This window comes from Strigops habroptila, chromosome Z (assembly GCF_004027225.2).
Source record: "Strigops habroptila isolate Jane chromosome Z, bStrHab1.2.pri, whole genome shotgun sequence".
NCBI lineage: Eukaryota > Metazoa > Chordata > Aves > Psittaciformes > Psittacidae > Strigops > Strigops habroptila.
Window position 1 is genome coordinate 27,392,447 of NC_044302.2, and position 27,808 is coordinate 27,420,254.

Genomic DNA, 27,808 nt, shown 5'->3' on the forward strand with positions numbered 1-27,808 from the left:
ATCTCGTAACTAGCATGATCTCACAAAGATGCACATCCACCATTTTCCTGTCCACTGAAATTTCCTCATTCTACATGGAGGCAAATATAAGTTTGAGATGGGAAAGAAACTGAAGGTGGTTTAAGTATGGCCCCAAATCTAAATGAGTCTTGAATTTTCAGTAAGACTGATGAGAACTAGCATGAGAATGAAAACAGTGAAGTAGCTACTATGTATAGTAAATAGACGTGAAGCTAAAATACCTTTACATGCTAAAATATACATGAATCTCTTTCCCAAAACAACTGGCATATAAGACTTAAAAATTCAGCTGCAAGGATTTTTTTGAATGCATCTACTGAGACAAGGACAGAAGCCTGAGACTTCCTGACAAGAGGACAGAAAGACGGGCACAAACTTATGAAAATACATGTGCATTTATTATACCCTTAGGAAGGTAAGTGGAATATAGGACTAAATGCAATTTAGTCCTATATATATATATAATCTGATTATGTAATATATATTATCTAAAAATCTAACTATATATCTAATATATATTATGATGAACTAATATATATTACGGTGAATTAAACTTTTTCCTTAATAACTACTTACACGAAGGAATTTCAGTGGATCTCATTTCGGTATTGATCCCAGTGAAGCATCTCTTTCTCAGTAAAGCATTTGATGAGATTTCAAATGGGAGTTTAAAAAGGATGAGGATTGATACCAAGATAGTCAATGAACAATAGATTAGTAACAGAAGAGTGTCAGGCATTTGCTAGTGGACTTTCTTAGGACTAATCTTTTCTAATATTTCCATTACTGACCTTGTCACAAAAAAATCAGAGCGTGTCAAGCATACTTGCTAAGGACACAGGTTTAAAGTGTGAAGAGGAATATTCACATTGTGTAAGAATCACATTGAATTAACATCTCTTTGCAGACAATGAAGGGAATCAGAGAGGATTTTTAAAAAGATGGTCCAAAGTCGGATTTCACCTTACATGTTCTTTAACACCTCTTGGAAAACATGATTTGTCTGAGAAAATGGATCTTCTTAACCTAGCACCTAAGCTGGGTGATGTGGCATCTTTGAGGTTGAAGAAGGTCAGAATATCATAAAGTGACCTTGGGGGAAAGAATAAGAGAGAAAGGATGACATTTAATAGGTTGAAATACAAAGTGTTTACATGTGTTTAGCTGTTAACCAGATTTCATGCTAGGAACTTTGAGTCCACATTGAAAATGACAAGAGGTAAAGGCAAGGTCCAAAAACAACACTTGAGGCATTGTTTTTCATAGGATGACTGAGATATAATGAAGCCATGACAAAACGAACAAACAAAAACCAAAGCAAAAGAAACCAAACAAAAAGTCCACAAAAAAGCCCCAACCAATGAACAACAATAAAAAAAAAAGTATCAGGAAAACTTCTATGACAGACAGGGAAGCGTTAATGCCATTGCCCAGAGCAACGGTACGATGTTTACCAGGACATACAGTTTTGATCAAAGGAAATTTGGAGTGGACTTAGTGAAGAGGAAGTATATTTGTATGAGCTGAGAAACAGAACGTCTGTCTTACACAACACTAAAAATGCTAAGCCCGACAACCTGTGGTCTAAGGGTGAGGGAGAAGGTGTGACAGCTATCGAACTATGCTGCTACAAAACCCCATGTGCTTAACATGGGCATGAATACATGTAGACCAAAAAGTACATTAATGACTTCTAGGACAACATATTCTATGACAACCTCCCACTCAGAACACTGGGTCCAAACAATGTACCAAGTTTAAGATGAAGAAATTTATGGATGAGCTTTAAAAACGGCAACCATATAGTTCCTAGGATATGGCTCAGGGCTGCAATGAAACCATTCTGAAATCACCAGATAAAAGATGTTGCAATATGCAAAATACTCTTCATAATGAAATATATCTATTCTTTCTTTCTTTTAAAAAATGCCAGGCAACCCTTACAGCTTTGTTATAAGAGGAGGAAAATGAATACAGACTAAAAACATAAGAAGCAGGATTGCTGCATGGATGGATACATATGGGTAGTAGAAGTCAATTAGTTAATGATTTTAGGTAGTCTCTATAATGATATTCCATAGGATCTACATTACAGAAGTCTTATTTCTCTAACGTCTATAGCAGCACAAAAAGATGCCTGCCAGGCTACATTTAGACATTTTGTCACTGGATGCTTTCATTATGCAGTGCACACAAAATGTACAGTACCTTGGCTAATAAAACAATCGTTCTTAATGGGATCTTGTGAGCAGTAAACTACAGCTATGGACAGAAAAGATGCTCCCGGCACTCAAAGAATAAGTATTTATGTGGCATAATTTTATCGTTACCCTTGATAACAAGCACTGGTCCTGTTCTGCTTTCCAATGCTGTTTTAGATCTGTGCAATGGCTAACCAGCATTCACAAAGAATAATTGGGGTGGACTGCCTCTCTGTTTGCTTCTCTTTATCCATCTAATCCTCATATGCCACGGTCACTTAGAAAATACCAAAGTAACTAAACTACGCTAGATTGACTAGTTTATACAGCTAACAGAAAGGTCCACATATTGCCTTGGTCCCATTTTTGTCACCATCTTGAATTTACAGATTTAAATCAGGAATATATGGGAGAAGGAAAATCAGTTGGTTGCCATTTCTCTAATCATTGAATTCACTGTGTGATGGGAGTAAAAATAAACTGAAATATATCCCTGGACACACACCAGAATAGCAATGCCTTTTTCTTTCTTGAAAAGAACTTCAAAAGGGGTGACATGGAGACCTCCATTTGCTCTGTGCTTGTAATTTCCAGTGGAGTCAATGATTTACACCTGGTTTAATTGAAGCACAGTACATAATAAGCTGAAAAGTATTTCAGAAAGATGAATCTTGAAGATAACATACAAAAGCACTCAAGAAATAATGGGTTCAGAGGGGCTCCTCCAAGCATAAACTGATCTCAAATTCTTTTTGTGTTGGAGTTGATGACACTGCTCACCTCGCAGAAGTATTTATTACCTTAAAAGTAATACAGAAAAATTAATTCAACAGGGTTTTATATTTAATTTATTGAAAATAATATACCTATCACCAGATTGAAAAAATTATGGAATCTTGTGAATGATACGGTTTGTTTTCCTTCAGGGAAAAGAGCGATGCACTATTATGTGAACATAAAAAAGATCTTCAGCTGTGCAAGTTCTCTGCCATCATCATTTTCCTTTTACCACTTTGCACAAGTACTGCAGCAGTTTACACTAGCAGCATTGAGACTGCCATGCCATTGTAAACAGCTCTACAGAAACTTCCTGCTGTTTCTAGTCTTTGGTTCAGTAACATGATCTTTTCTTAGTGAAAATGAAGGCTGGTTCTGAACCGTAACTGAGATGAAGAACAACTTTCTCTGCCAACTAAACTACCTCATATAAAGAGGTATGGGTCATATTCCCTGCAGTTTTGGGGGTGGCTTCAGTTTGATACCTCTAATATTCTTCCCCACAAGAATCCTTTTTATGGATTATGAATCACTTTCAAGTTACTTTCCGATGAGTCCACAGCACAGAGAGTTTGAAACATGACCACAGTTTTCTGATAAATGAGGCTCTTTAGGCACAAAATTTGTGTCATGCCAGAAGTGATAAATCTTATCCAGCACTTACTAATGAGATCTAGTAGTGTTTTTGAACAAACAGAGGGAAGCTGCCTTTATTTGCATGATACCTGATTTTACTGGGATAAGTTTTCATGTAGGTGACACTTTTCCACCTATAAATAAGCAGTTACACATTACATGCTTAGAGTGAATTTATGACTATCTCCTATTTTGGGGAAAATCTGTCAGCCCATATTGTGTAAGGTGTTTTGAACCAGAAGAACACAGACATGAAAGTCACAGCCCATGAATACTACCAACATCTCCCTTAACATTTTAAAGGAATATTGTACTCAAGTTCAGCTTGTTTATCTACAGGAAAAGACAACATGTTATAAATTTTCCACAGGTAAACTTCAAAAAAAGAAAGTCTCTCATGCCCAGAATATAGCAGAAGTTTTCTTAGATCCATCCTTCCTGTTTGTCATACTCACAAAACAACTGTAATTTTACACACGTTCACTTTTAAATTTGTGCATAAGGCGTATGTTGATGATGTTCCCAGACACATTTCCTGGGTTCAGCTATAGCAGTCATTTTTCTCCTTCTTAGTAGCTGGTGCAGTGCTGTGGTTTCAACTTTAGCCTGAGAACAACACTGACACAATGTTTACTCCCATCAAGGACTTTCTCAGTCTCATGCTCTGCCAGGGAGGGCACAAGAAGCCATGAGGAAGCAGAAACAGGACATCTGACCCAAACTAGCCAAAGGGGTATTCCATACCACAGCACGTCATGCCCAGTATATAAACTGGGGGGAGTTACCCGGAAGGCCCAGATTGCTGCTCGGGTCAGGCTAGGTATCAGTTGGCAGGTGATGAGCAATTGTATTCTCTCCCCTTGTTATTTCCCTTATCATTATTATTATTGGTGGTAGCAGTAGTGGTTTTGTATTATACCTTAGTTGCGGGACTGCTCTTATCTCAACCCATGGGAGTTACATTCTTTTGATTCTCCTCCCCATCCCGCCGGGAGCAGGGGGAGGAAGAAGTGGGGGAGTGAGCGAGCGGCTGCGTGGTTCTGAGTTACCAGCTGGGCTTAAATCACGACAACACATCATTTCAAGACTAGTTCAGAATCCAGGGGAGATTACAGGAATAAATCACAAACATTGAATTACAATCCGACATAAGCCAAGCTTTAGTTACATTTGAATATGTATTTTGGGTCTTCATTAAGCACCAGAGAAAACCCAAAGCCCAATTTATTGCACAGATTTAAATGACTGTGACTGTCATCATCGAGAGAAAAGTAGGCTATACCTATAAATGAAATATAAGTACAAAAATATATAAATTAAATACATAAATAAATATATAAATGAAATATAGGGGGTTGGAGCTAGATGGTCTTTAAGATCTCTTCCAACCCAAACCATTCCATGATTCTAAATGTATCGTATATTCCAATCATGCAAGATATTTACATTTCATAACTTTCAAAAATAACAGAAGAATCAAGAATATTGCATTCAAATAACACACGCTGTCATGAAAAGTGAAAAGAAAAAATTTCTTAATCTTACTAGAAAATTTCCTTTCTAGTGCACACACAAGATGCTAGTGTGTGATCTCAGTTACATGGCAACCAGTATGACCACAGAACCACAGGACCAAAGAAAATTTTGAGAGTTCATCATGCTCCCCACTGGCGAAGTTAAAATCACCTCTTATTCTTGGCATTTCTGACAGACATCTCATGAGGGAACATTTCTACAGCAATTCTCTGTTTTTGCTAACATCTAAACTGTGTTCTCCTTTCTTCTGTTTCAGGTCAATGTCCTGTCCTTCAAAGACATGCAACCTTTGTGGCTATGAAAAAGTATTCTTGCCATACTTCTTTTCCATTTATTTCAGACAACTCCCATCTTTAGAAGACTACCAGATTTTTCAGCTTTTCTTTTTCTTTCTTTCAGACTCTCAAAGTGGACCATGACTTTTTATCGGAAGTGCCCCAAATGGGGAAGTGGTCCAGCCTTACCCGTGCTAGGCAAAGCAAAAAAGCAATATTAATAATGACATACCCATCTGCAGCAGCCTGATGTTGGTTCATATTCAGCTTTTCCAGGGGACAGCTACCTACCAAGGAACAACGTATCTAGCCAGATGCTTTGCATCTTGTATTTGTGAAGCTGATCCCACATAACCATATTTTGCACCTTCCCAAAATTTACTCAAAATCGCTTTAAACCTAATTCTCTTCTCCAACGCACTTGCAGAGCAACCTGGGCTGCATTTTTCTGGAAATGTAATATTTGGACATGTAGTACATAATCCAGCTTAAACTACTGAAGCATATGAGATGCAGAACACTGTTAGTGAAGTCCACTCCATCCCACTGATGGGTTATTCCCTTTTTTGATCACAAATCAGTATTATGATAATTGAAACAATTTCATTGTTCCTGGTTTAACAATAAAAGTGGAGTGAACACAATCAATTCCAAGTGGTAAGCTGGCTTTCCCCATATCACAAAGTATTCTTACTCCACTTGTTAGGTCAGATGTTCAAGAAAAACTGAAACAACTAATTTGACTCTGTCTTTTCTGAACATACGGAATATGTTATAAGTTTTTGTGAAATAACTCTGAAACTGTTAATTATTTAATCTCAAGGAGAAGAGAAAATACTTCGGAGACTAGAGCTCACGGTCACCAGAGTACCCTGCTAGTCATTTAAGGCCATTCGGACATGCAGAGTCACAGCCAACTTATCTCTTTCTCCAGGGCCAAAAGAAAATTGTAAGTCCTCTTGGGAACCATTTATATTTCTGATAACATTTCTTCTCAGTCAGTCTGTTGGGAAAGATAAGGATTTCTTTCTCTTGAAAAGTCTAGCTTAAGAATTTTTGAGAAGAGAGTTGGGCTTGTTCAGCCTGGAGAAGAGAAGGCTCTGGAGAGACCTTGTAACACTCTTCAATACCTAAATGGCACCTACAAGAAATCTGGAGAGGAGAGGGACTTTTAACATGGACATGTAGGATAGGACAAGGGGGAATGGCTTTAACATGACAGACGGGAGACTGACAGGAGATCTTTGGCAGAAGTTCTTCCCTGTGAGGGTGATGAGGCCCTGGCACAGGTTGCCCAGAGAAGCTGTGGCTGCCCCATCCCTGGCAGTGTTCAAGGCCAGGTTGGACACAGGGGCTGGGAGCAACCTGGTCTAGTGGAAGGTGTCCCTGCCCATGGCAAGGGATTGGAACTGGATGAGCTTTGAGGTCCCTTCCAAACCAAACCAGTCTGGGATGCTGTGATTCTACGAATGTATTCTAAAATATCCACTGTACCCTGAGGGTTCTCAAAGCATGTCAGGGCGCAGGCTACTAAGCCCTCTGCCCTGCTTGCCCCCATATTTCTACTCCTGTTTGTCCCCAAAGAAGAGCTCAGCAGTACGAAAGGTGACAGCAAGCATGACACAGCACAGTGAAATTTCAAGATGTACAAAGGCATTTCCACAAGGCAGGCACCTCATCTCTGCAACCCAAGACCTCTTCCAGAATGGAAGTTGCTTTTGAGTAGCAACAAAGAAGATCTATACCATTTCTTGCAACCTCCTATGTTCTCAGGTCAGTGGTTATTAGATCAGGAAACATTAGATGCACAGCTAGCCCTCAGAAAATTGCTCCCTGATAGGCTTAAGTTAATAGTGTATTTTGACTAACAGGTCAGAACAGTACTTTATATATGAGGTTTCATATCATCCAATTTCAGCGCATCTATTTCTCAAATTCCTCATTCATTTTCTTTATATTTTTACAATGAAGCTATAAAAGCATTTGCCAGCCTTCATCAGATTCCTTTATGTAATAGTTATTTCAGGCACTTTAGTTTAAGAGGGATCCAGTTTCTTCATTTCAGCATATCCTACAGACGTGAAAGAAGAACATGTTTTCTTGCCAAATTCAATACAATAAAGAAGTTAAATGAAAGAAAAAAACCCAGCTAAACCCACTTATACAACTCTCAATTCAGTGAAGAGCTACTTCCATTAAGTCCAGCAAAGAACAACTTTCAGAATGCTGAGGTGTATAGGAGATGTTTGGCTTGGCAATGCAGATGACATGATGATCCGTTGCTCAGGGTGCTTTCTGTCTTCTGGCACTGCAGGAAAGCCAAACAGGGAGAACACCCAACTGAAAATGTGCTTATGACAAAGATGGAGAACAGAAGGAATGATTTGATCCCTGGTATTTCACAGATGAGCTGCTGGGTGTGAGCAAATCTCTTAATTTCTTGTCCCAAATTTTAGAAATCTATTTTTATTTTCTATTACCCTATCTTCATCTTCAGAGGAAAAAAGAGACAAATGTCTAATGTTTATATTTCCAATGAAAGGGTGGTGTAGAAAGACAGCCATCACATCTCTTCTCTTCCTTCCAGAAACACCTGTCCCTTAATAAAGATGTGAGAAGAGGAGGGAGGAGGAAGCAATCAAAGTTAGCAAGTTACACAACACATTTTTGAAGTAGTAGAGAAAATGGGGTTCTTTACTATCCACTCTTTCAAGTAACTACACAGGACGGGCCAGGTTTTGTCTCTCAGTAAAGTATTCTGGGTAAGACAAGATAGAAGAACACAAATACAGGAAAATATTTTAGGAGTTTATTTTCATTCATGAACACAGCTATGAATAACTGTGAATAGAAATCATGTAATTCCGACACAACGTACAGATGTCTTAGGTAATAAGGAAGGAAGCAAAAAAAGAGTAAATATCACAAACTATAAAATTCAAACTGTATAAACTGTATGCACTTAAGAAAGGAGTTTTGCTTCTCCTGGGTCACTGTCATGATCTCTGGAAGAGATAATGAATTCTTGACCTTGTCTCTCAGTCCGCTTTGTCTCAACAACATAGTCAAAGCAGTGACTTCTTTGTAGGAAAAATAACTTTTCTTATTAATATATTATAGTCAAAGAGCCATTTGTCAGATGTTTCCAGCTCCTGTGTCTTGCTCTGATTCCATCAGTTACTGAAGATTCAGAATCAGATGCATAGTATCCAACTCCATTATCTGCACCATTTAGACCAGAGGGCAAAAACTCACACAATGAGCACAGAAGTAGTTTTGTCTGCTTCCACGTGGCTGTGTTGCCAGGATAACTACATCCTCTGAAATCCTTGTGTGTACGACATCTGTCTGGCTTCCCACAACCACTGGCTCACCGAGAGACAACATCACAGCATGGCAGAAGGGTGCGGATAAACGGTGAGGCTGGCACACTGCACTTCCATATATGAGGTGCTCACATGTAAAGGCTTCTTAGACTGCCATGACCAAAAGCATGTGAAGTAATCACATAAAGTAACTTTAATTTTCAGATTTTTTATGCCTTAGGCAGGAAAGAGAGCTCATGGAGTTCTGTAGGCTGTACCTACAGGGTCAAACCCACTGACAGACCCTTTAGTGAAATCTATCTTTAACCTTTACAGTCACTTTGCAAAAGCACACCAATTTGAAGTAAGGACTCAGAAAGAACTGCAGCGGCAAATAACCCTGAAATTTAGGGGAGTTCACATCAAACCTTACCTTTGCAACATGCTTGTTCCTTTATGTTAAAGTGAACCGAAGCCCCAGCTCTGAGCACTACGTTCTGCTACAATTCAGGTCCAGACCAGGATTTCACATTGTAGCTCCCATTTACAAAAGTGGTATCTGCCTGTGCTAACTGAACATAAAATGACTGATCCACATGCTGTCTTGGCCTTTTGTGACTGTAAACCTTAAAGAAAGTGTCCGAAAAGTTGAAAAACCTAAATCAGAGGAGTTCCACATGCATCTTCTAGTCTGGAAGTGGCCTGTTTGTCCTATTTTTGTGGCCTACAACATACTGCTTATTCTGCAGTTTCTAAGTGCTCTCACTTTTAAAGTACATTTCAAGCACACTTGGTTCCAAAGAATCTTTGCAAACACACCACAACAGCATATGGAGGGACCACAACAGTACCTCCAGTCTATCATTCTCTGAATATGAAGATGGCTGCAGTCGGTGACTCAGAGGCCCACATTCTCAGTTTCTTCTTAACTTCAGCTACCATCAGTCCAGAAGTCCAGTGATGACTTTTCAGCATCAGTATCAATACCTCAATTATATTCATATGAGATGACATATTTGGAGTGAAGTGAGTGGAAGGAATGTAGCGAAAAAATTAAAAGGAAAGGAAAAAAACGTCAAGGCAATGTCAGTAAGGGGAAGTGAGAAATAGAGAAGGAAAACCAAGAAACAAGGGATGGAACAAATAGAACTTTCCCCATGAATGATTGAGGACATGTCAGTGAAGAACGGCAAAAATAACCACTCTCCTCCATAAAAGCCAGCCTTGGCTTTTGGTCTTCAGGCACATCTTCTGCTGACTTCAACAGATGCCTTGCACAGTGACAAAAGGAGCATACAAATCTGATTGCCAAGAAGGAATTCAGCCCTCATTACTGGATGAATGTGGTGCACTTAATTTAAGAAGAAACAAACATCTCTGCCTCAGCATACTTAAGTTTTGCTCCCAGGACTCGTGATTTCTTTGAGACCATACACTTCACATGCTTTTGAAGTTGTACCTTATTAAATGCAGGTTTTCCTTTATAATTAAAGATGTAAAAGTCAGGAATTCCAAACTGTTGTTTCTGGTCCTTTTTCACTTATTTAAAGTCTGTGTTTTTGCTGAGTATCCTAACTTGTATGCCCCTGTACTGCATATTTCATAGTTAAGTGAATTATAGCTATATACAGATACATTTTTGTACTGGTTTGAATGATCAGTCTATTTTGCTAACACAGAGTAGTGCTTCTTTGACAAAAGGATTTTACTGATACCAGTGACACTAAATGAAAAATAAAGTACTACTTAGCATGAGCAACAAAAATTTTAACTAGTTAACTAGTGTTAGGACAACTGATAGGGACTTTAAAGCTCATCCAACCTCCCTGCTGTGGGCAGGGACACCACACACTAGACCAGGTTGCTCCAAGTCCCATCCAGCCTGGCCTTGAACACTGCCAGGGATGGGGCATTCACAGCTTCTCTGGTCAACATGTTCCAAGGCCTCACCACCCTCACAGTAAAGAACTTCTTCCTTACATCTAACCTAAACTTCCCCTGTTTAAGTTTGAACCCATTAGCCCTTGTCCTAATACTACAGTCCCTGATGAAGAGTCCCTCTCCAGCATCCTTATAGGCCTCCTTCAGATACTGGAAGGCTGCTATGAGGTCTTCATGCAGCTTCTCTTCTCCAGGCTGAAGAGCCCCAACTTTCTCAGCCTGTCTTCATACAGGAGGTGCTCCAGCCCTCTTATCATCCTCTTGGCCTCCTCTGGACTTGCTCCAACAGCTCCATGTCCTTTTTATGTTGAGGACACCAGCACTGTGCACAATACTCCAAGTGGGGTCTCACAACAGCAGAATAGAGGGGCAGGATCACCTCCTTTGACCTGCTCGTCACACTTCTTCTGATGCAGCCCAGGATATGGTTGGTTTTCTGGGCTGTGAGTGCACACTGAAGCCGGCTCACGTTCAGTTTCTCACCACCCAACACTCCCAAGTCCTTCTCTGCAGGGCAGAGGAGAAGCTGTTCTTCAAGCTGGCTCAGGCGAAGTTATCTCTGGAGGACTCTGACAGGAGTTACCAGCAGAGCATACCACACTGGAGAAGATCTGGTAAGAATGGCAGAAAGAGCCTGTCAAAGCTTATGAGGTAAAAGCCCCAAAACGCCTCCACGTGGCACTGTGGTCCTCTGGATGTCCACCCCTCGCTGCAGGGGTCCGGGATGGCGCAGATGTGCCTTCTCTGGGTTGCCCTGGCAGTAAAGCAGCAGGATGTGTTGCAACTAACCCTGTGTGTGTCTCATGCTTAGCTTCTGGATTTAAGGTCCCACCGCTTCAAGGTTTCCCCTATTTTTTTGTTTTCAATTTTTCTTCCACCACCTTTTAAAACTAACAGAATCAAAGCAGTGACATTTTTTCCCATTAGCCTGATTGCGTGTTTGGTGTTGCCATTATCCTGCACAGCCGTGGTCACCTCTGGGTACTCAGTGACTTAAGGCCAGTGTGTCCTACAGCCACACCAGCACCTAGCAGACTCTGAAACTCTGAAAGACTTTAAATGAGTTTGCAGCAGAAGGTGCTGGCACACTGGGGATGCAGGCTGGGTGAAGCCTTCTCCATGTGAACCCTGTGTGCCAGCAGCCCTTCACCATGTATCACCCGTGGTAGCATGGCAACCCCTCTGAGCGGATGTATCAGCCTAAAGCAGACTGTCTCATAGCAAAGTGGTCTAGCCAGGACTTCCAGCAAGTGCTGAGGAAGACCAGAGCTGGTGGTGAGAGGACCATGATAGTGCTCCGCTGCTGACCTGTGTCTTGCAGCCACCTGTGATCTGTAACCGAGGGTCAAAGGAGTGATCCTGCCCCTCTATTCTGCTCTTGCGAGACCTCACTTGGAGCATTGTGTACAGTTCTGGTGTCCTCAACATAAAAAGGACATGGAGCTGTTGGAGCAAGTCCAGAGGAGGGCCAGAGGATGATAAGGGAGCTGGAGCACCTCCTGTATGAAGACAGGCTGAGAAAGTTGGGGCTCTTCAGCCTGGAGAAGAGAAGCTGCATGGAGACCTCATAGCAGCCTTCCAGTATCTGAAGGGGGCCTACAGGGATGCTGAGGAGGGACTCTTCATCAAGGACTGTAGTATTAGGACAAGGGCTAATGGGTTCAAACTTAAACAGGGGAAGTTTAGGTTAGATGTAAGGAAGAAGTTCTTTACTGTGAGGGTGGAGAGGCACTGGAATGGGTTGCCCAAAGAAGCTGTGAATGCTCCATCCCTAGCAGTGTTCAGGGCCAGGTTGGACAGAGTCCTGGGTGACATGGTTCAGTGCGAGGTGTCCCTGCCCATGGCAGGGGGGTTGGAACTAGATGACCTTAAGGTCCTTTCCAACCCTAACTATTCTATGATTTTATGATTCTATGAATCTCTTCTCTATCCAACCTGTATCTGTGCCTGGGATTGCCCCAACCCAGGTGTAGGACCTTGCACTTGGCTTGGTCGAACTCCATGGGGTTGGCATTGGCCACCTCTCAAGTGTGTCAATGTCCTTCTGGATCACATCCCTTCGCTCCAGTGTGTCAGCTGAACCACACAGCTCAGTGTCATCGGCAAACTTGCTGAGGGTGCATCAATCCCACTGTCCATGTCGCTGACAAAGATGTTGAACAGGATCAGTCCTAACACTGATCCCTGAGGGACACCTCTCATTACTGGTCTCCAATTGGACATTGAGCCATTGACCACAACATTGACCGCATGTGGCCATCCAGCCAATTCTTTATGCACCAAGTGGCCCATCCATCAAATTGGTGTCTCTCCAGTTTAGAGACCAGGATGTCATGTGGAACAGTGTCGAAGTAGTCCTGAACTATTCTTACAGTGACTCCATCACTGCCCTGGGCAGCCTGTTCCATTGCCTGACAACCCTTTCTGTGACAAAATTGTTCCTAATACTCAGTCTAAACCTCCTCTGGCGCAGCTTGAGATCATTTCCTCCTGTCCTATTGATTGTTACTTAGGAGAAGAGACCAACTCCCACCTCTCTACAACCTTACTACAAATTAACCCTGACATGAGGGAGCTAGAGAACTACTTCTCACATACTTCTTGTTAAACTCAACAAGATGGATTTAATTTGCTAGAACATAAAGGATTCCTTGCTTTCTTTTCATCCTAACAGTATTATTATTTGATGTTGATAAATTACATGGTTTCATAGCCACACGGATGGAAACTGAACAGTGAACTTCTTTTCTGATGTCAGCGTGCTTCATGGAATTTTAAAACACTTGAAAAAATGTGAAGTCGCATTTTACAGCAATGTATTATTGTAACATGACATAAGTGGGATTTTTGGTGCAAGTTAAAGCCTCTGCACCACACATGGGCACATGAAGCCATGGCGCTCCCCAGATCATTAGGGCACTCAGTGTAAGAGGGGCAGATGTTTTGCCTTTGCTGGCACTGTAGTGCTACAGCTTCTGGCTCTCCATGCTGGTACCACAAAAGACGGTAGAAGAAACTTCTCAGACTTGATTTGGAGTTTTAGAAAGCAGGCATTCTTTATTGCAGCGCTGGGTACACACGTGAACCATTTCACAAAGGCAAGCGCTCCCGGAGTCTACAAGCAGCATCCATATATCCACCAAAATTATGCATATTTACAACCTTTCATGGAAATGTTTTACATATTCATTAGATTTCCTGGAACTAATTGTGATATTTGCATTTTAATCATGCATGCGCTTCCTTGCTGAGTGGTGGTCTTGAGTGGTCTCTGGTGGTCGCCGATAGCCCTCCTCACTGGGCCTGCTGACTGATCGCTGTGCTTGCACATATGCAAAAGATTCTTGTGAATTACTTAACAACTGTGTGCGTCTTTCAGGTCAGTTTGTTCTGATTTGTTCTATATCTTGAAGAACCAGCCTCATCCATCTTGGTCACTCCTTTCTTATTGTCAAAGGTACTCTTGTTTTATACATACCCCAATGCCATACCTCCTATCTTGCTCTCAACAGAGCAGCCCCAATTTACAAGTTAACATCTTAGTTCACCATTACTGTTTACAATTACCCTTTACAACTTAGCATTTTAGCTTACAAAACCATGCAGATCTTTCATGCTGGGCAACAAGTCCTCTTGCTATACCACTTTCTTCAGGGTTCCCTAGACTGTAATGGGCTTCCTCTGGGTCCGATACCAGTTCCCTTTGTTGGCCCAAATCTGGGCTTGTTCAACCGGTGTGCACCAAGCCAATCTCACGCATGGGGTCGAGATGTTGAATTCCTGTTTGCGCAGAGGTGAGTGCTAGGTGGTAGCTCCACAAAGCTAGCACACTCTCAGTCTGCCAGCTATCCACTTCTACGCATTTTGGATAGTGAAAACCAGTGTTTTCTGTATACACAGAATCATAGAACAGTCAGTGTTGGAAGGGACGTTAAAGCTCATCCAGTTCCAACCCCCTGCCACAGGCAGGGACACCTTCCACTAGACCAGGTTGCTCCAAGCCCCTGTGTCCAACCTGGCCTTGAACACTGCCAGGGATGGGGCAGCCACAGCTTCTCTGGGCAACCTGTGCCACGGCCTCTCTGTATCTGCACTCACTGGCTTCTACACCCTGTCATCTCTGTTTAAAGATGCAGTACGTATTTATTTCACCACACATCTTCTGTGTCTCTATGGGCAAGGTCTCTCACGCCAGGGGATGTGAGTTTTAGCACTACACCGAACCAAGTTCCTTTGGAGACACCAGTACCCTCTGTTTTGCTGAGCTTTTCAAAATTACCTATGTGGTTTTGACCCTGGGTTTCTTCTTAATCTTTCTGAAGTTATCTGTTACTCTTCTTCTGACCCACATGGTTCATCAGACCTCTACTCTGAGCGCTTCGTCCTGCCCCGGCGCCGCCCTCCCCCCAGCGGTCCCCCGGCCCCGCCAGCCCTCGCCTCCCCTCACCTCCCTCCCGCCGAACTACCCCTCCCAGCAGCTCCCCGCCCACGCCGGAAAGCGGAATGCCGTAAAGCGCGGGTGCCGTCGCCGCCATCACCATCATCATGTACCACAGCAGCACCCAGCGCAAACACTGGACGTTCCGCAGCGAGCAGGAGCTGGAGCGGTGCCGGGACGAGGCCAACCGCAACTTCCACAGCAAGGCGGCGGCGACTGGGAAGGTGTGGGAGTGGGAGCGGTGAGGGGCAAGAGGAAGAGGGCGGCCGGGAGGGGTACCGTCAGCCTTGCGGCCTGGTCTGAGGGGAGGCGCTGGGGTGTGAGGAGAGGCGCAGCCGCTGGGACACACTCCTCTCTGCTCCCCCTCAAGGTCCCGCAGAACGACCCTCGGCTTCTGAAGCCCCATGAGGAGCTGGCGATATGCAAGCACTACGAAAAGCGGCTGCTGGACTTCTGCGCCGTCTTCAAGCCCGCCATGCCGCGATCCGTGGTGGTAAGTGTGTCTTGTTCTTCGGATATCTTTCAAGTTTTTTTGTCTAACAGTGCTGCAGTCTGTGTTTCAGACCGCTTTTTCGCTCTGTTTTCAGGGCAGTGCAGACGTTCCAAAGCCAGAGTGTTATCTGCAGAATCATAGAATCAACGAGGTTGGAGAAGACCTTTAAGATCAAGTGCAGTCTTTACCCCAGAACTGCCAAGTGCACCACTAAACCATGTCATGTAGGGACATGGTGGTTTTTTTTTTTTTTTTCATTTCTCAGCTTCATCCATTTCTGGTGGCTGTTATACTTGCATGGATGACTTCTAACTATTTTCTGATCTTGATGTAGCTAAAGGGGGCAGTCCCAAAGTTGAGCTGTCACCCAGTTGTTTCTCCAGCACTGGTGCTTGTCTGACCACAAAGCAAGCTCTACTGGCAGTAAACTAACCTACAAAGGTTGAAAAGTAAAAGAAGAAATATCTTTGAATGACTTACCCTGAGCACATTTCAGAAGGGAGAGAGTGGGGACTCACAGCTGAAGCAGGGAATGAAGTTGTGCTGCTTTTGTCACCTAGCCATTACAATGTATAATCTGTATTGTCTCCTGTCAGTCCTGCTTTTTTCTGGCAGCTGTGGTGACTAACAGAGGTGAAGAGTGTCTTGTCTGAAGGCGCATTTGAAAGGTAGCAGTAGGCTGCCATTACATACTCTTTGGAGCCAGACCTTGTATTTCAGAAGTCAGTTGGAGTAGCTGCTGTGCTCATTGTCAGGGATGGAGTTGCTACGGTGTCTGTTGCTTTGCCATCAAATCCAGAGACTTTTTCCCCTTGAGGGTATTGGATAGTGTCGAATCGTGCTCTGTAGGCATAGGCCAAGCACGTTGCAGTGATTTTGCCTCTCTGGTATTGCCAGGATGACAACATGCTTTTTCAAAGGGTTTTGTAGTCTTTCTGGATTTTGCATTTGTTCAGGGGTGACGTTCCAAAGGTGCTGGTGGCCTAGGCGCTTGCCCATACACTCCCACACACCCTGCCACTTGTGCCTGTCCAGCCATGGGGAAGATCTCTTAGTGGTATTCTTAGATCATCATTTAATCTCAGACAGGACCTAAACCACATGCAGCAACATGCTGGTTCCCAGCAAAAGGGGCAGGCTGGTACTCAAAAGACATTCAAAATCCTCAAAATTCTCAAGTGCTGCTGTAAATAGCCTGGTGGGGGGGTGGAAGGTGTGGAAGGATGTTGCCTTCATAGGTTGGCCCTCCGAGAAGGGAAAAAAAGAGGTGTAATTATTAACAATTCCCATTACATGCCTCCCAGAGTATAGAGGTGATTGCCACGCTGACAGTGCATACCAGATCAGTTTCATGATCAAAAATTCTACTGTATCACAAGCCATTATCATAAAGTACAATGAAACGAGAACCTTAGCCCCAGCCCCAGAGCTGATAAACACTAAACCAGCAAATAGTGGCTGCAGGTAAGGTACGACATGCTGAAACTCTCAGACCAAGCACAACAACTCCGAGAGCAAATAAATCAATGTTGTAACGAGTGACTATTAATCCAAAACAATGAAAGCTTATCACAAATATTAGACACACTTTGGTCAGATCTGTCTTTATCTCAGCCCTTCGAGCCTCATGTTGGGTGCCACAAAGAGCTGCCATGGTTTAAGCCCAGCCGGTAACTCGGAACCACACAGCCGCTCACTCACTCCCTCCCTTTTTTCCCCCCGGCTCCCGCCAGGATGGGGAGGAGAATCGAAAGAATGTAAATCACACAGGTTGAGATAACATTCCTGTAACTAGGGTGTAATACAAAACTACTACTACTATTAGTAACAATAAGGGAAATAACAAGGGGAGAGAATATAAAATAAAAGGGAAAGAAAAAACAATAAACGCAAGTGATGCACAATACAGTTGCTCACCACCCGCCGACCGATACCCAGCCCAACCCAAGCAGCGATCTGGGCCTTCTGGGTGACTGCCCCCAGTTTCTATACTGGGCATGACGTGCTGTGGTATGGAATACCCCTTTGGCTAGTTTGGGTCAGGTGTCCTGTCTCTGCTTCCTCGCGGCTTCTTGTGCCCTTCTTTACTGGCAGAGCATGAGACTGAAAAGTCCTTGATCAGAGTACGCATTACTGAGCAACAACTAAAAACATCGGTGTGTTACCAGTGTTGTTCTCAGGTTAAAGCTGAAACACAGCACTGCACCAGCTACTTAGGAAGGAGTGAAAAACAACTGTTACAGCTGAAACCAGGACACCCTGGTTAGAGTATGTGTGCTGGATAAGACCTGCCAAGTAATGGTTACGGAAAACATCTGCTTTCATGCCGATGTCGTTCAGACCAGCGTGGAAATTTGGCATTCGCTGCCGTACTTCTAGACACACGGAGAAGCATAATTGTTAAACACATTGGGAAACTTACTGGTCTGAAAAGTCAGATGTCCTGTCTGGGACTGCTCACAATTTTCAGAATCATTTTTTCAGTCTTTGATTTTTAAATTTCATTGAAGTTTCACATTTTTCTTATGAAGATATTATAGGCTTTCTGAGCATAAATGTGTTAGACTTTCAAATGGCCTTAGTGTATCCTGTAGTATATATTCAAACATTCTTCTTCTGTTTCATGATTTTTTTTTAATTTTTCTTTTTTTCTTAATTTGTTTTTGCTTCTATACTTACTTTTCCCTCTCTTGTTTTTTTAATCTAGGGAACAGCTTGCATGTATTTCAAACGCTTTTACCTCAATAACTCGGTGATGGAGTATCATCCTCGGATAATAATGTGAGTTATCAATACATCTTGAGTTGTTCTGTCAAGCAGAATATTGGAGGTATAATCTTTGTATCTGTAAAGACCTGAAAAAATAAAAAAGTGAGAAAGGACATCTGTGAGCTTAAATATGAGTAAAGGCAAAGTATGGTCACTTCCAGTTTCCATCTGGAAGTTTTTTGTGTCCAGAATATGGTGTTTTGAAGATAAAAATTTTCTGAACAGGACTCTTGATAAGAAGATGGATGCTACATATGTCAATTTTTTGCCTTTTTCTCCCTCCGCAAGGCTGACATGTGCATTTTTGGCCTGTAAAGTGGATGAATTTAATGTGTCCAGTGCACAGTTTGTTGGTAACCTTCGAGAAAGCCCTGCTGGACAGGAAAAAGCTCTTGAACAAATACTGGAATATGAGCTACTGCTTATTCAGCAACTGAACTTCCATCTTGTCGTCCACAATCCATACAGGCCGTTTGAGGGATTTCTGATCGATCTAAAGGTAGTATTGTTTTTGTGCCAAATACCCCATATATGGACATAATAAAAATCTGTCACGGGTTGTGTTAAAAAACTTTATTTCCTTTTTGCCTGTGATTGTAAAAGATTTAGTTTCTAAAGTGATAGGCAGATATCTGGGAGGAAGTTGGTTTAGTTGTGGCTGTAAGCACTTTATTTTTGGCATAAGAAGATGGATCTGCTACTTTTTAGCTTTAGAAGGTACTGTTGAATTGTGTGGTCTGAGCTCAAGAAAGGGAAGGCAAGGAAGACCTACTTACTTTCCTGAATGCTTCTTTTTCAGACTCGCTATCCAGTGCTGGAGAATCCTGAAGTTCTGAGGAAGGCAGCTGATGACTTCCTCAGCCGAGTGGCTCTGACGGATGCATACCTGCTCTTCAGTCCCTCACAGATAGCTCTCGCTGCCATATTATCCAGTGGTTCAAGAGCAGGAATTAATATGGAAAGGTAGTCTTTTCTTTTTCATGATAGGTATGATTTAAACATCATATTTGCTTCCTGTATAGAATAATTGGATTGTAGACATTCTTAAGTAGTACAAGTATGCATTTACAGACTCTGGTGTGTTCTTTAAATATGTCCCAAAACTGAAGAGTGCTGGTTTTGGTTGGTTGGTTGGTTGGTTTTGTGTGGGGGTTTTTTCGTTTGGGTTTTTTTGGGGAGGTTTTTTGGGTTTCTGTTTGTTTTTTTCCCCTCCATTTTCAAAAAGTAGGTGACAAATGCAATAGCTGGTGTATGGTTTTAAATTTGGAAGAAAGGACTTTTAAGGTGTCTCAGGTTGCAGTCACATGACATTACAGTGAACTGACAGCTACTAGGTATGTGGAAACTGGGTGTTGAATTTCACTGCTACAGCTGTTCAGTTTCCATGGAAATGGACTAAATGGTGTCACTCCCTTTAAAACAGCATGTAAGTGCTGTTTTAAATCAGTCCCTTCTTCCTTTCTTTGGTCTAGCCACTGGTGTTTTCAAAGGCATTGTCAAACACTTCGATATCATTACTGAAATGCATGTTTTGTTTGGTTTCTTTCCTTTTAAGGACAAAACATACTCCTTTCAGAAAAACAGCTGAGGTAGTTGCTGTAAGTAGCTGTATCTGGAGTGTTTTAATCACATAATGCTCTGTGTGAGCAATTTGCACCTAACGTGTAATGACTGCAGGCAAAAGGGGCTGATGCAAAATGCAAACAGTTCTTTTTAAAGATACTTTACTTCCATCTGCTCTAAAGGAATCTCAAATCTCTCTTGTTCTGAAAGAACAAGATAGTGTAGGAGTGTCTTCTACACAGTTAACTGTCCTCTTGGAATAGCGTAAAAACATTCAGGTCTTTACTGTGACTTGAAACTTGTTCGATCTCATTCCTAAATGTGTATTCCGTACTATTTGTGCCAAAATTCAGAAAAGCATGCCTACAAAAAGAACTGAAATAATTTGTAGATAGTGTGTGAATCAAGGTATGTGAACTTTTGTCTTTGCATATTTGTGAAGAACTCAAGTCTTTGTCACCTGTCTGTACCATACTGTTGCTATAACCTTGTCATTTATTGTTTTATGTGAGTTTGACATGCTGAGTATGTGAGAAGCTAATGCTGCAGCTCAGGTCTTGTGGACCTGTGGGTAGGTACAGCTGCAGGGGTGGGACAAAGCATGGAAGATTTGAAAACCTGTTGCTGCCATGATCTCCAGTGTATAGTTCAGTCTTGAAAAAGTGAAGGCTTCAAGACATGATAGGTGCTGTGGCTAATAGGTGGCTTCAAATTAATCTTCAGTTCTGGTATTAGCATAAGGTTAAATAATACTCTTAAATTTGAGCTTTACAAGAGCATTGGTGTTACGAGGGGAGCTGTCAGCTTTGTGGTGGCTGGTGCATCCATCTGGGAGTTGCAACTGATACAGCTGATAATGTCAGTAATAAAGTAAGTTTGAAGTTAAAACAGACTGAACAGGTCAATTCACTTTGGAGTCTTTGAATTTTTTTAATTTATCCATAAATGCATTCCCTGGGAAGGGATAAAACCACTTGGTTGTTGCAGGTCTTGTTGAGGATTGTTGCTTATGTGTTTTGGTGTTTTACTCAGGTGGTATGGGTATGTGTTAACGTTCTTACTAAAAGGAAGTTCCAGTTTCTGAGGGAGGAGGAAAGGGCGCACAGACTCTTACAAGACAGCTTTGAGCCTTTGCTTTCAAAAGAAGTTGTTTCATCTTGCAAACTTTGCTGTCTGTTGGTCTGTCTGAACACTTCTCTTCTGTACTATTTGCTTTTCCGGAAGTCATACTGTGCAATAGTGTGATGGTAGCATGACACTTGACAGAATCTTAAATGTAAGTTGACTTAACACAGAGAGGCTCAAATCCAATTACATACGTGACAGGGGAGTGCTTTCTTCATGTTCTTACAGAAGAAGAATGTTACAAATTACAGATTTGCTTTTTTATAATTTTATAGCACTTACATAACCAAAGTGTTCTTGCTAAGTGTAATCATGAAGCTCTTGCATATAAAAGTAATGAATAATACACATTTTATTAACTAATGTTAGCTGCTACAAATAATTATAACACTTTAATGTAAGAACTTATTCTTCCGTGTCTTTTTGCAGTTATTTATCGGAAAGTCTTATGCTGAAAGAAGACAGAACAACCTTAGCCAAGCTACTAGATGGCATGAAATGTAAGTAAACACTGGAAAAATATGATAAACAATATCCCTAAAGGAGGGAAAACAGCTTTTAACAAACAACAGAAACTTTAAGCAGAAGGTTGTGCTTCAAGGGGTTTTCTTTACCTCAGGGCATGTGTAAGGTAAGTAAAGCATGGGAGTAGAATGAACTAGTGAGCTGTGGATGCAAGGGGAGAAAACAGTGAGGCTTTCCAGTGATATGAACAAATGAAACGGAAAGGCAAAGGGCCTGATGCTTCTGAGAACGCAAGTGCTGTAGACAGTTAAGTGCTAGCAGCTGGCTAAAAAGTGAGAACTTTGTTTTGGGAACTAGGTGATAGGTTTTTTAAGTCGGGATGAAATGACTCTTTTTCAGTCACTGTGTCTTAAAAATTAAAAAGCCTGCACATAACTACTTCTACCACCAGAGGGTATCTATCTTTACTAAGCTGAATGGTTAGTGTTAATATGCCAGGATTTATATTTCACTTCTGTTTTGCAGCAGTAAAGATGTTTCAAAAGGTGTTTAGGTTTGCTAGTGTGCAATATATGCAGATAAAAATAATAGAAATGCCAGCATGGTTTAGCTAAGATAATGTGGAATGTAGTATACTGATTGTTACCTTTTCTAAATTAAATAAAAAGGCTGTGATACAACATTTCCAGTAAGCAAATAGTTATTTGATGCACTCATTTAAAATGGGAGGCTGGTAGCATTAAAAATGCAGTCCTTTGATTAAGGTGACTGTAGTAGAGGATGCACCATACAAATCACTAGGATCTACAAATAAATTTACATTGAATTTATAAAACTTAAGATGCTCTTCCCTTTCTCTTCCTGCTGACAAATTCAGTTTTCAGGTTTCCATGGCTGAGATGCAAAGGAAGCGCTGAGATCACTTACTCTTCACTTGCATTATTCTGGAAGGTAGCTTCAGCCCAAAGGCAGCTCTTCTGTAAACATATGATTGCCAGAAGGAAATTGTGTGGCATCTGTGTATGATTAGTTTAACAGAGAAATGTTGATAGGGTTAAAAAAATCTTGTTTCTTGCAGGGTAGTTCTAAATTTAATTTTCGTTCTTAACAAGACTGAAAGCAATCTTTTCTTAAGAAGGAGGTACAATGCTGAATGTGAAAAATACCTATGCTTTTTTGAAGCTTGTTAGCAGAGAAACATGAACTCTACATTGTTATAATTTACCTTGAGGAAATCCAGGATCAACGATGCTAACGACTTGTTTCAGTATAGTTCTTGTGCTCAGCTTCTGTTGTACCTTGATGTTATTTAAAACTAATACTCAGAGTAAGATGATAGTTAAGTCTCTTTGATCTTGTAAAGTTTCAGTGCTGCGTAGGATGGGAAGTTCTGTAAGCAAGCAGTTTAGGGGGAGTTAATACTTTGAGTGTCTGATGGTTGCTTTGACAAATGTGAGGTTTTTACTTTGCAAGCTTTCTGTGTCATGCAACATGTTGCATGTTGCCTATAGTGTCCTTTGACTCTGGTTTAAAAGCTACATATGATGCTTTTGAAACCTTAGGGTGGGGTGCTCCATGGGCTGCAGGAGCCTATCCTGCGTCACCATGGTCTGCACCACGGACTGCAGGGGAACCTCTGCTCCGTCTCCAGAAGCAGCTCCTCCCGCCTTCTGCACTGACCTAAGGGTCTGCAGGGCTGCTGCTCTCACATATGCTCATGGCTCTTTTCCAGCTGCAGTTGTGCAGGTTTTTTTCCCTTGTCTAACTGTGGTCGCCCAGAGGTGCTGCCACCGTTGCTGATGTGCTCAGCTATGGCCTGTCTTGTAGCCGGCTGTATTTGCTCCATTGGACACAGGAAGCTTTGAGTAGCTTCTCACAGAAGCCACTCCTGTAGCCCACCACTGCCAAAACCTTTCTATGCAAACCCTGTACAACAAGGTAGAGCAGAAATTATTTAATGTGCTTAGAGCTGTGTTGTTGCCATTGTAGGCATGAACAATCTTATAAGGAAATATGAGCTGCCAAAGTCTGAAGAGGTTGCTGCTCTAAAACAGAAATTGGAGAAGTGTCACAGCTTGGATCTTAATACAAACTTGTAAGTAAATACTTGCTCTTTGATGTTAAACTTCTGCCTTTTTTGTTGTTATGGAAACATTAATTTTCTCTGTGTGAGTGGTTGAGAATGAAAACATCTAAATACACACACCAGGATGTCTGTTCACATGCTTAGTGTGTGAGAGTGTCAACTGGAAGCTGAGAACCAAGACTCAAAAGCAATGCTTCCAATAATACATAAAAGTCGTCTTTTGTGCTGATTTGCACAAAATAATTTGCAAGCTCCAATACTGATTATTTTGTAACATAGAATTTAAAATCCTGGTGGCTTCTAAGGTCTGCCCACTTGATGTCATACATAATGAGAATCAAGGGCTTTAAAATCACATGATAAAATAAGAATTGTGTAAAGGGTTAATGTTTTCTTAAGACTTAGTTGATGGCAAAGAACTTCCTGATTTTCTTTTCTGCCCTTTACACGTTAGTGCCCACTGTGAACTTCTAGCAGGCTACTAAGAATCTTTGGAGGGTTTTTATGTTGCAGATAGGTCCATAATCTAATTTTGTGGCCAAATAAGGAAACTTTTACTTACAAAAAATTTTTCTGCTTGGGGGTTAGGAAGAAGAGGAAAGGTTATGAAGATGATGAGTATGTTGCAAAGAAACCTAAAATGGATGAGGTCAGTAAACCAATTGTACAAGTACTGTTTTTTCCACGCTAACTGCCATGACAAGAGCAACACAGCTCTTGTCAAACTTCTGTACCCATTAATATTCTTTTTGTGTTGTTCAGACAGAATACCATCCTGTGCTTAGGAGGGTTCTTGAATACCGCAGTCTTTTGTGGGGAGGGAAGGAACATGCAGGCCATCCTTCCTGCTGTTCCGTGTGCTTCGAAAGTGTTTTAACAAACCACAGAACATCAAGCTTTGTACTTCCAGCAGGTGAAACTCCCGTGATGCTAGTGAGGGGCAATAGCTGTGAAACTGAGGTTTGGAGTGCTGCGATGAAAAGAGTTTTTGGAAAGCCAGGAACTGAACACTTGTGGGGAAATTCCAGCTTTACAGGTGGAAACTCACTCAATTATGGGCAAAATAAATGAGTATATGCTGGAATAAAGTCAAAGGAGGCTTTTTTAAGGAAGTTTTTATGTGTTGCTTTTTTTTTTGCTGGCCAGTGTTTCTGAAACTGTTTTCAATGCTCTATTTGGCGTCTTGCACAATGCAGAAGTCAGCTGCTGGACTGAATTTCTACGTCAGCCAATTTGCTAGCAATGCTTGCATAAATTACAGCTGGGTAAATAGTACCCCAGGTTATAAGAACAAATATAAATAAGGTGGAGATAGACTGAGGAGAGCGGCTCAACAGGTGAAAGCAGAATTAATCCTTCAGAGCTAACCTGAACACTTTTCAGAGCTTTCATTTGTAACATTGACTGGAAGTTGTAGAGAATGCATTCTGGTGGAGCTTTGTGAAGAACTATTTTTAACTGGACTTCTCTTGATACTGAACATATTGTCCATCTTTATGGTCTAAGACACCTTGAGTATGGCATTTAGAAAAACTTGCTAACAGCTGAAGAGGGCTGTCTGTTAACGTAAAATACAGGATGTGTGTTTACACATACAGATTCTGCTGAGCTCTGGAGACTTGCTCCTTCCCTGCCCCAGTTTAATTTAAAAGTGGTCTTATTCTAGTTATGCTGCTATGGCTTGAGGCACTTTGTATTTTTGTTTGTTGATGTGTTTTGTTATTGTTGTGTTGGTTTTTTTAATAAACATATATTCACAATCCTGTTTTCAAAGAAATAAACTGGTTTGATGAATTCGCCTACAGCATTTCATGAGAAGCTCTTGCACAGTGTTAATAGATCCTGAAATTTAGGATTTTTAAATATTGATGTATCTGAACTGCGAAGGGTTTGAACTTGTATAATTTCATTTCTGAGTAACTGTCACATACAAGAGCAGATCTGAGCTGGCCAGGACATAAAGGAGAAAGCATGCTTAACTTTTCAAAAGCTTGTAGTGTCTGCGTACTGCTTAAGCCTCGAGACTTCACTAATGCTGTAGTTAGCTGATAATAACGATGTATGTATTTCTTTAAATAATTAGGCTTTGGTATGCAAATGAACAGTCAGTTCTAATCTATTTGTAAGATTTTGTTTCTTGATTTAATTGTTTACAGCTGAAGTTGATATCAATGTCAAGGCTGTAACTGGTATGGAAAGCTCATAAATTTGAAATGACAGAAGAAACATACAGGATAGCAGTTGAGCATAGCTGACTCAGCTGCCATAAAAGTGGTGAAGCCATAAACCCCACAAGATCTTAGGAAAAGGCTGAAATATGAGCTCTTGTGAAAATCTCTACAGTTGTCCTTCATGAAGAAGCATGAGCTAAACTTCATACAGATGCTGAAATGGGCAGCTGCTAAAGTGGTTCTGTCCCTGTGATTTTAAAAGTAGGCATGGACTTTTCTTCCCTGTGAGGGTGGCAAGGCCCTGGCACAGGTTGCCCAGAGAAGCTGTGGCTGCCCCATCCCTGGCAGTGTTCAAGGCCAGGTTGGACGGGGCTTGGAGCAACCTGGTCTAGTGGAAGGTGTCCCTGTCTGTGGCAGGGGGTTGGAACTGGGTGAACTTTAAGGTCCTTTCTAACCCAAACCAATCTGTGGTAACTAGCTTTAAGTCAAAAGGGCTTCATCACCACTAGTAAAAATATTTTTTTAATCCTTTTTTTGTTAATGGAATGTTTCTATTAGGTATTAAATCCTGGGCATAAAAAGCATAGCAGAAGCAAGAAGTAGGGCTTAGTTCCAGGACGCTTTCAGTCCTGTGTTCTGAAATCAGCTGTTAATAGCTAAAATAAATATTAAAAAAAAGAATCTTTCCCTTGATATATTTACTTGACTGTAATTTTTGTTTTAGTCCCTACAGAAGATACTGGAGCATGCTGGATAGAACTGCTTGGGAGAAGCATGCAGGAAACACTCTAAGTTAACCCAGGAATCAAAACTTAATAGTCTCACAACAGACTAGGGCATACTCAGAGCAACTCCTTTAACTGCACTCACATTTAGCAGTGGGAGCAAGTCTGAGCAGGAATTCAGATCGTGGGGAGTCTCAGGAAAGGAAATACCTTTCATGTCCTTCAGCAGTTCTTGGCCACGACCTTAGGTGAGGCATGTTATGAGAATCTGAAGGGGATCTTCACAAACATGCGTTTCATCTGGTGGCTTTTGTGCAGGCTCCTCATTTCCAGTTTGAGCTGGCCTTGTCAGTTTACCAGGGCTGGCAGCTGCTACCTGGGTGGCAGTAGGATGGAGCCTGCAAGACAAGCAGGGCCAAGCATCCTGACAGGAACGTCCTGACAGAACCTGGCAGGTCTGCCAAGTCATGTGGAGAAGTGCTATGCTTCAGATGAGTCTGACGTTGCTGTTGAAGTCTGTTACTGATAGCAGGCACAGCCCAGAGTTGTGAAATCACCTATGCTACTTGAGTTGTCTTTAACTTCTAGTAGAAGTTTCTGTGACAACATGTGCCGTGCACCTACATTTACGTGTTGCCTGACCCACGGTAGTGTAAAACACACTGAATTCACACATTGCTCAAGGTGTTGCTGTTTTCCCTTCCATTAGGAAGAGTGGACTGATGATGATTTTGTGGACTCGGTGTAACCTTGAAGAAAGATGGAATCTGACCACAGCAGAAACTGAAGTGTCATGTGAACCTGTCTGCCACAGGTTCCTTACTCTCTGTCATGAGGTATTTATTCGTTGGTTTTTAACTGCAATAAAGCATTTTAATTCACTAAAATAATTAATTCCATTAAACCTTCATCTATTCAAGGTCACACATCAGTAAGAACCACAGAATCACCCTGGTTTGGATTGGAAGGGACCTCAAGGCTCATCCAGTTCCAACCCCGTACCACGGGCAGGGACACCTTCCACTAGACCAGGTTGCTCCAAGCCCCATCCAACCTGGCCTTGAACACTGCCAGGGATGGGGCAGCCAGAACTTCTCTGGGCAACCTGTGCCAGGGCCTCACCACCCTCACAGGGAAGAACTTCTTCCTTATATCTAACCTGAACTTCCCCTGTTTGAACTTAAACCCATTACCCCTTGTCCTATCACTGCAGTCCCTGATGAGGACTCCCTCTCCAGGTTCCTTGTAAGCCCCCTTCAGACACTGGAAGGCTGCTATGAG

At 41.8% G+C, this 27,808-nt stretch overlaps 1 protein-coding gene and 2 long non-coding RNA genes across 7 annotated transcripts; 2 read left to right on the top strand and 1 right to left on the bottom strand.

Moving 5' to 3' along the window:
• Nucleotides 1-6,846: 6,846 nt before the first annotated feature.
• On the top strand, nucleotides 6,847-7,590 carry LOC115600680. Its single transcript, XR_003989107.1, has 2 exons — nucleotides 6,847-7,219; nucleotides 7,490-7,590. It is a non-coding gene; the product is annotated as an uncharacterized LOC115600680 (long non-coding RNA).
• A 4,586-nt stretch (nucleotides 7,591-12,176) lies between these two features.
• On the bottom strand, nucleotides 12,177-15,563 carry LOC115600681. Its single transcript, XR_003989108.1, has 3 exons — nucleotides 15,478-15,563; nucleotides 13,259-13,267; nucleotides 12,177-12,188 (listed from the first exon to the last, which is right to left on the bottom strand). It is a non-coding gene; the product is annotated as an uncharacterized LOC115600681 (long non-coding RNA).
• Nucleotides 15,168-27,417, top strand: CCNH (cyclin H). 5 transcript variants are annotated; one of them, XM_030469914.1, is made up of 9 exons: nucleotides 15,168-15,354; nucleotides 15,501-15,623; nucleotides 18,331-18,404; nucleotides 18,681-18,891; nucleotides 19,192-19,355; nucleotides 21,510-21,580; nucleotides 23,535-23,640; nucleotides 24,220-24,280; nucleotides 24,394-24,743. In XM_030469914.1, the coding sequence occupies exons 1-9, from the start codon at nucleotides 15,238-15,240 to the stop codon at nucleotides 24,700-24,702; spliced, it is 1,236 nt and encodes a 411-aa protein (XP_030325774.1). In that variant the 5' UTR covers nucleotides 15,168-15,237; the 3' UTR covers nucleotides 24,703-24,743. The 5 variants fall into 5 exon arrangements, with proteins under 5 accessions (XP_030325774.1, XP_030325777.1, XP_030325776.1 ...); XM_030469917.1 differs by having other exon boundaries at nucleotides 15,197-15,354; nucleotides 24,542-24,743; XM_030469916.1 differs by lacking the exon at nucleotides 24,394-24,743 and adding an exon at nucleotides 27,237-27,417 and having other exon boundaries at nucleotides 15,207-15,354.
• Nucleotides 27,418-27,808: the final 391 nt, after the last annotated feature.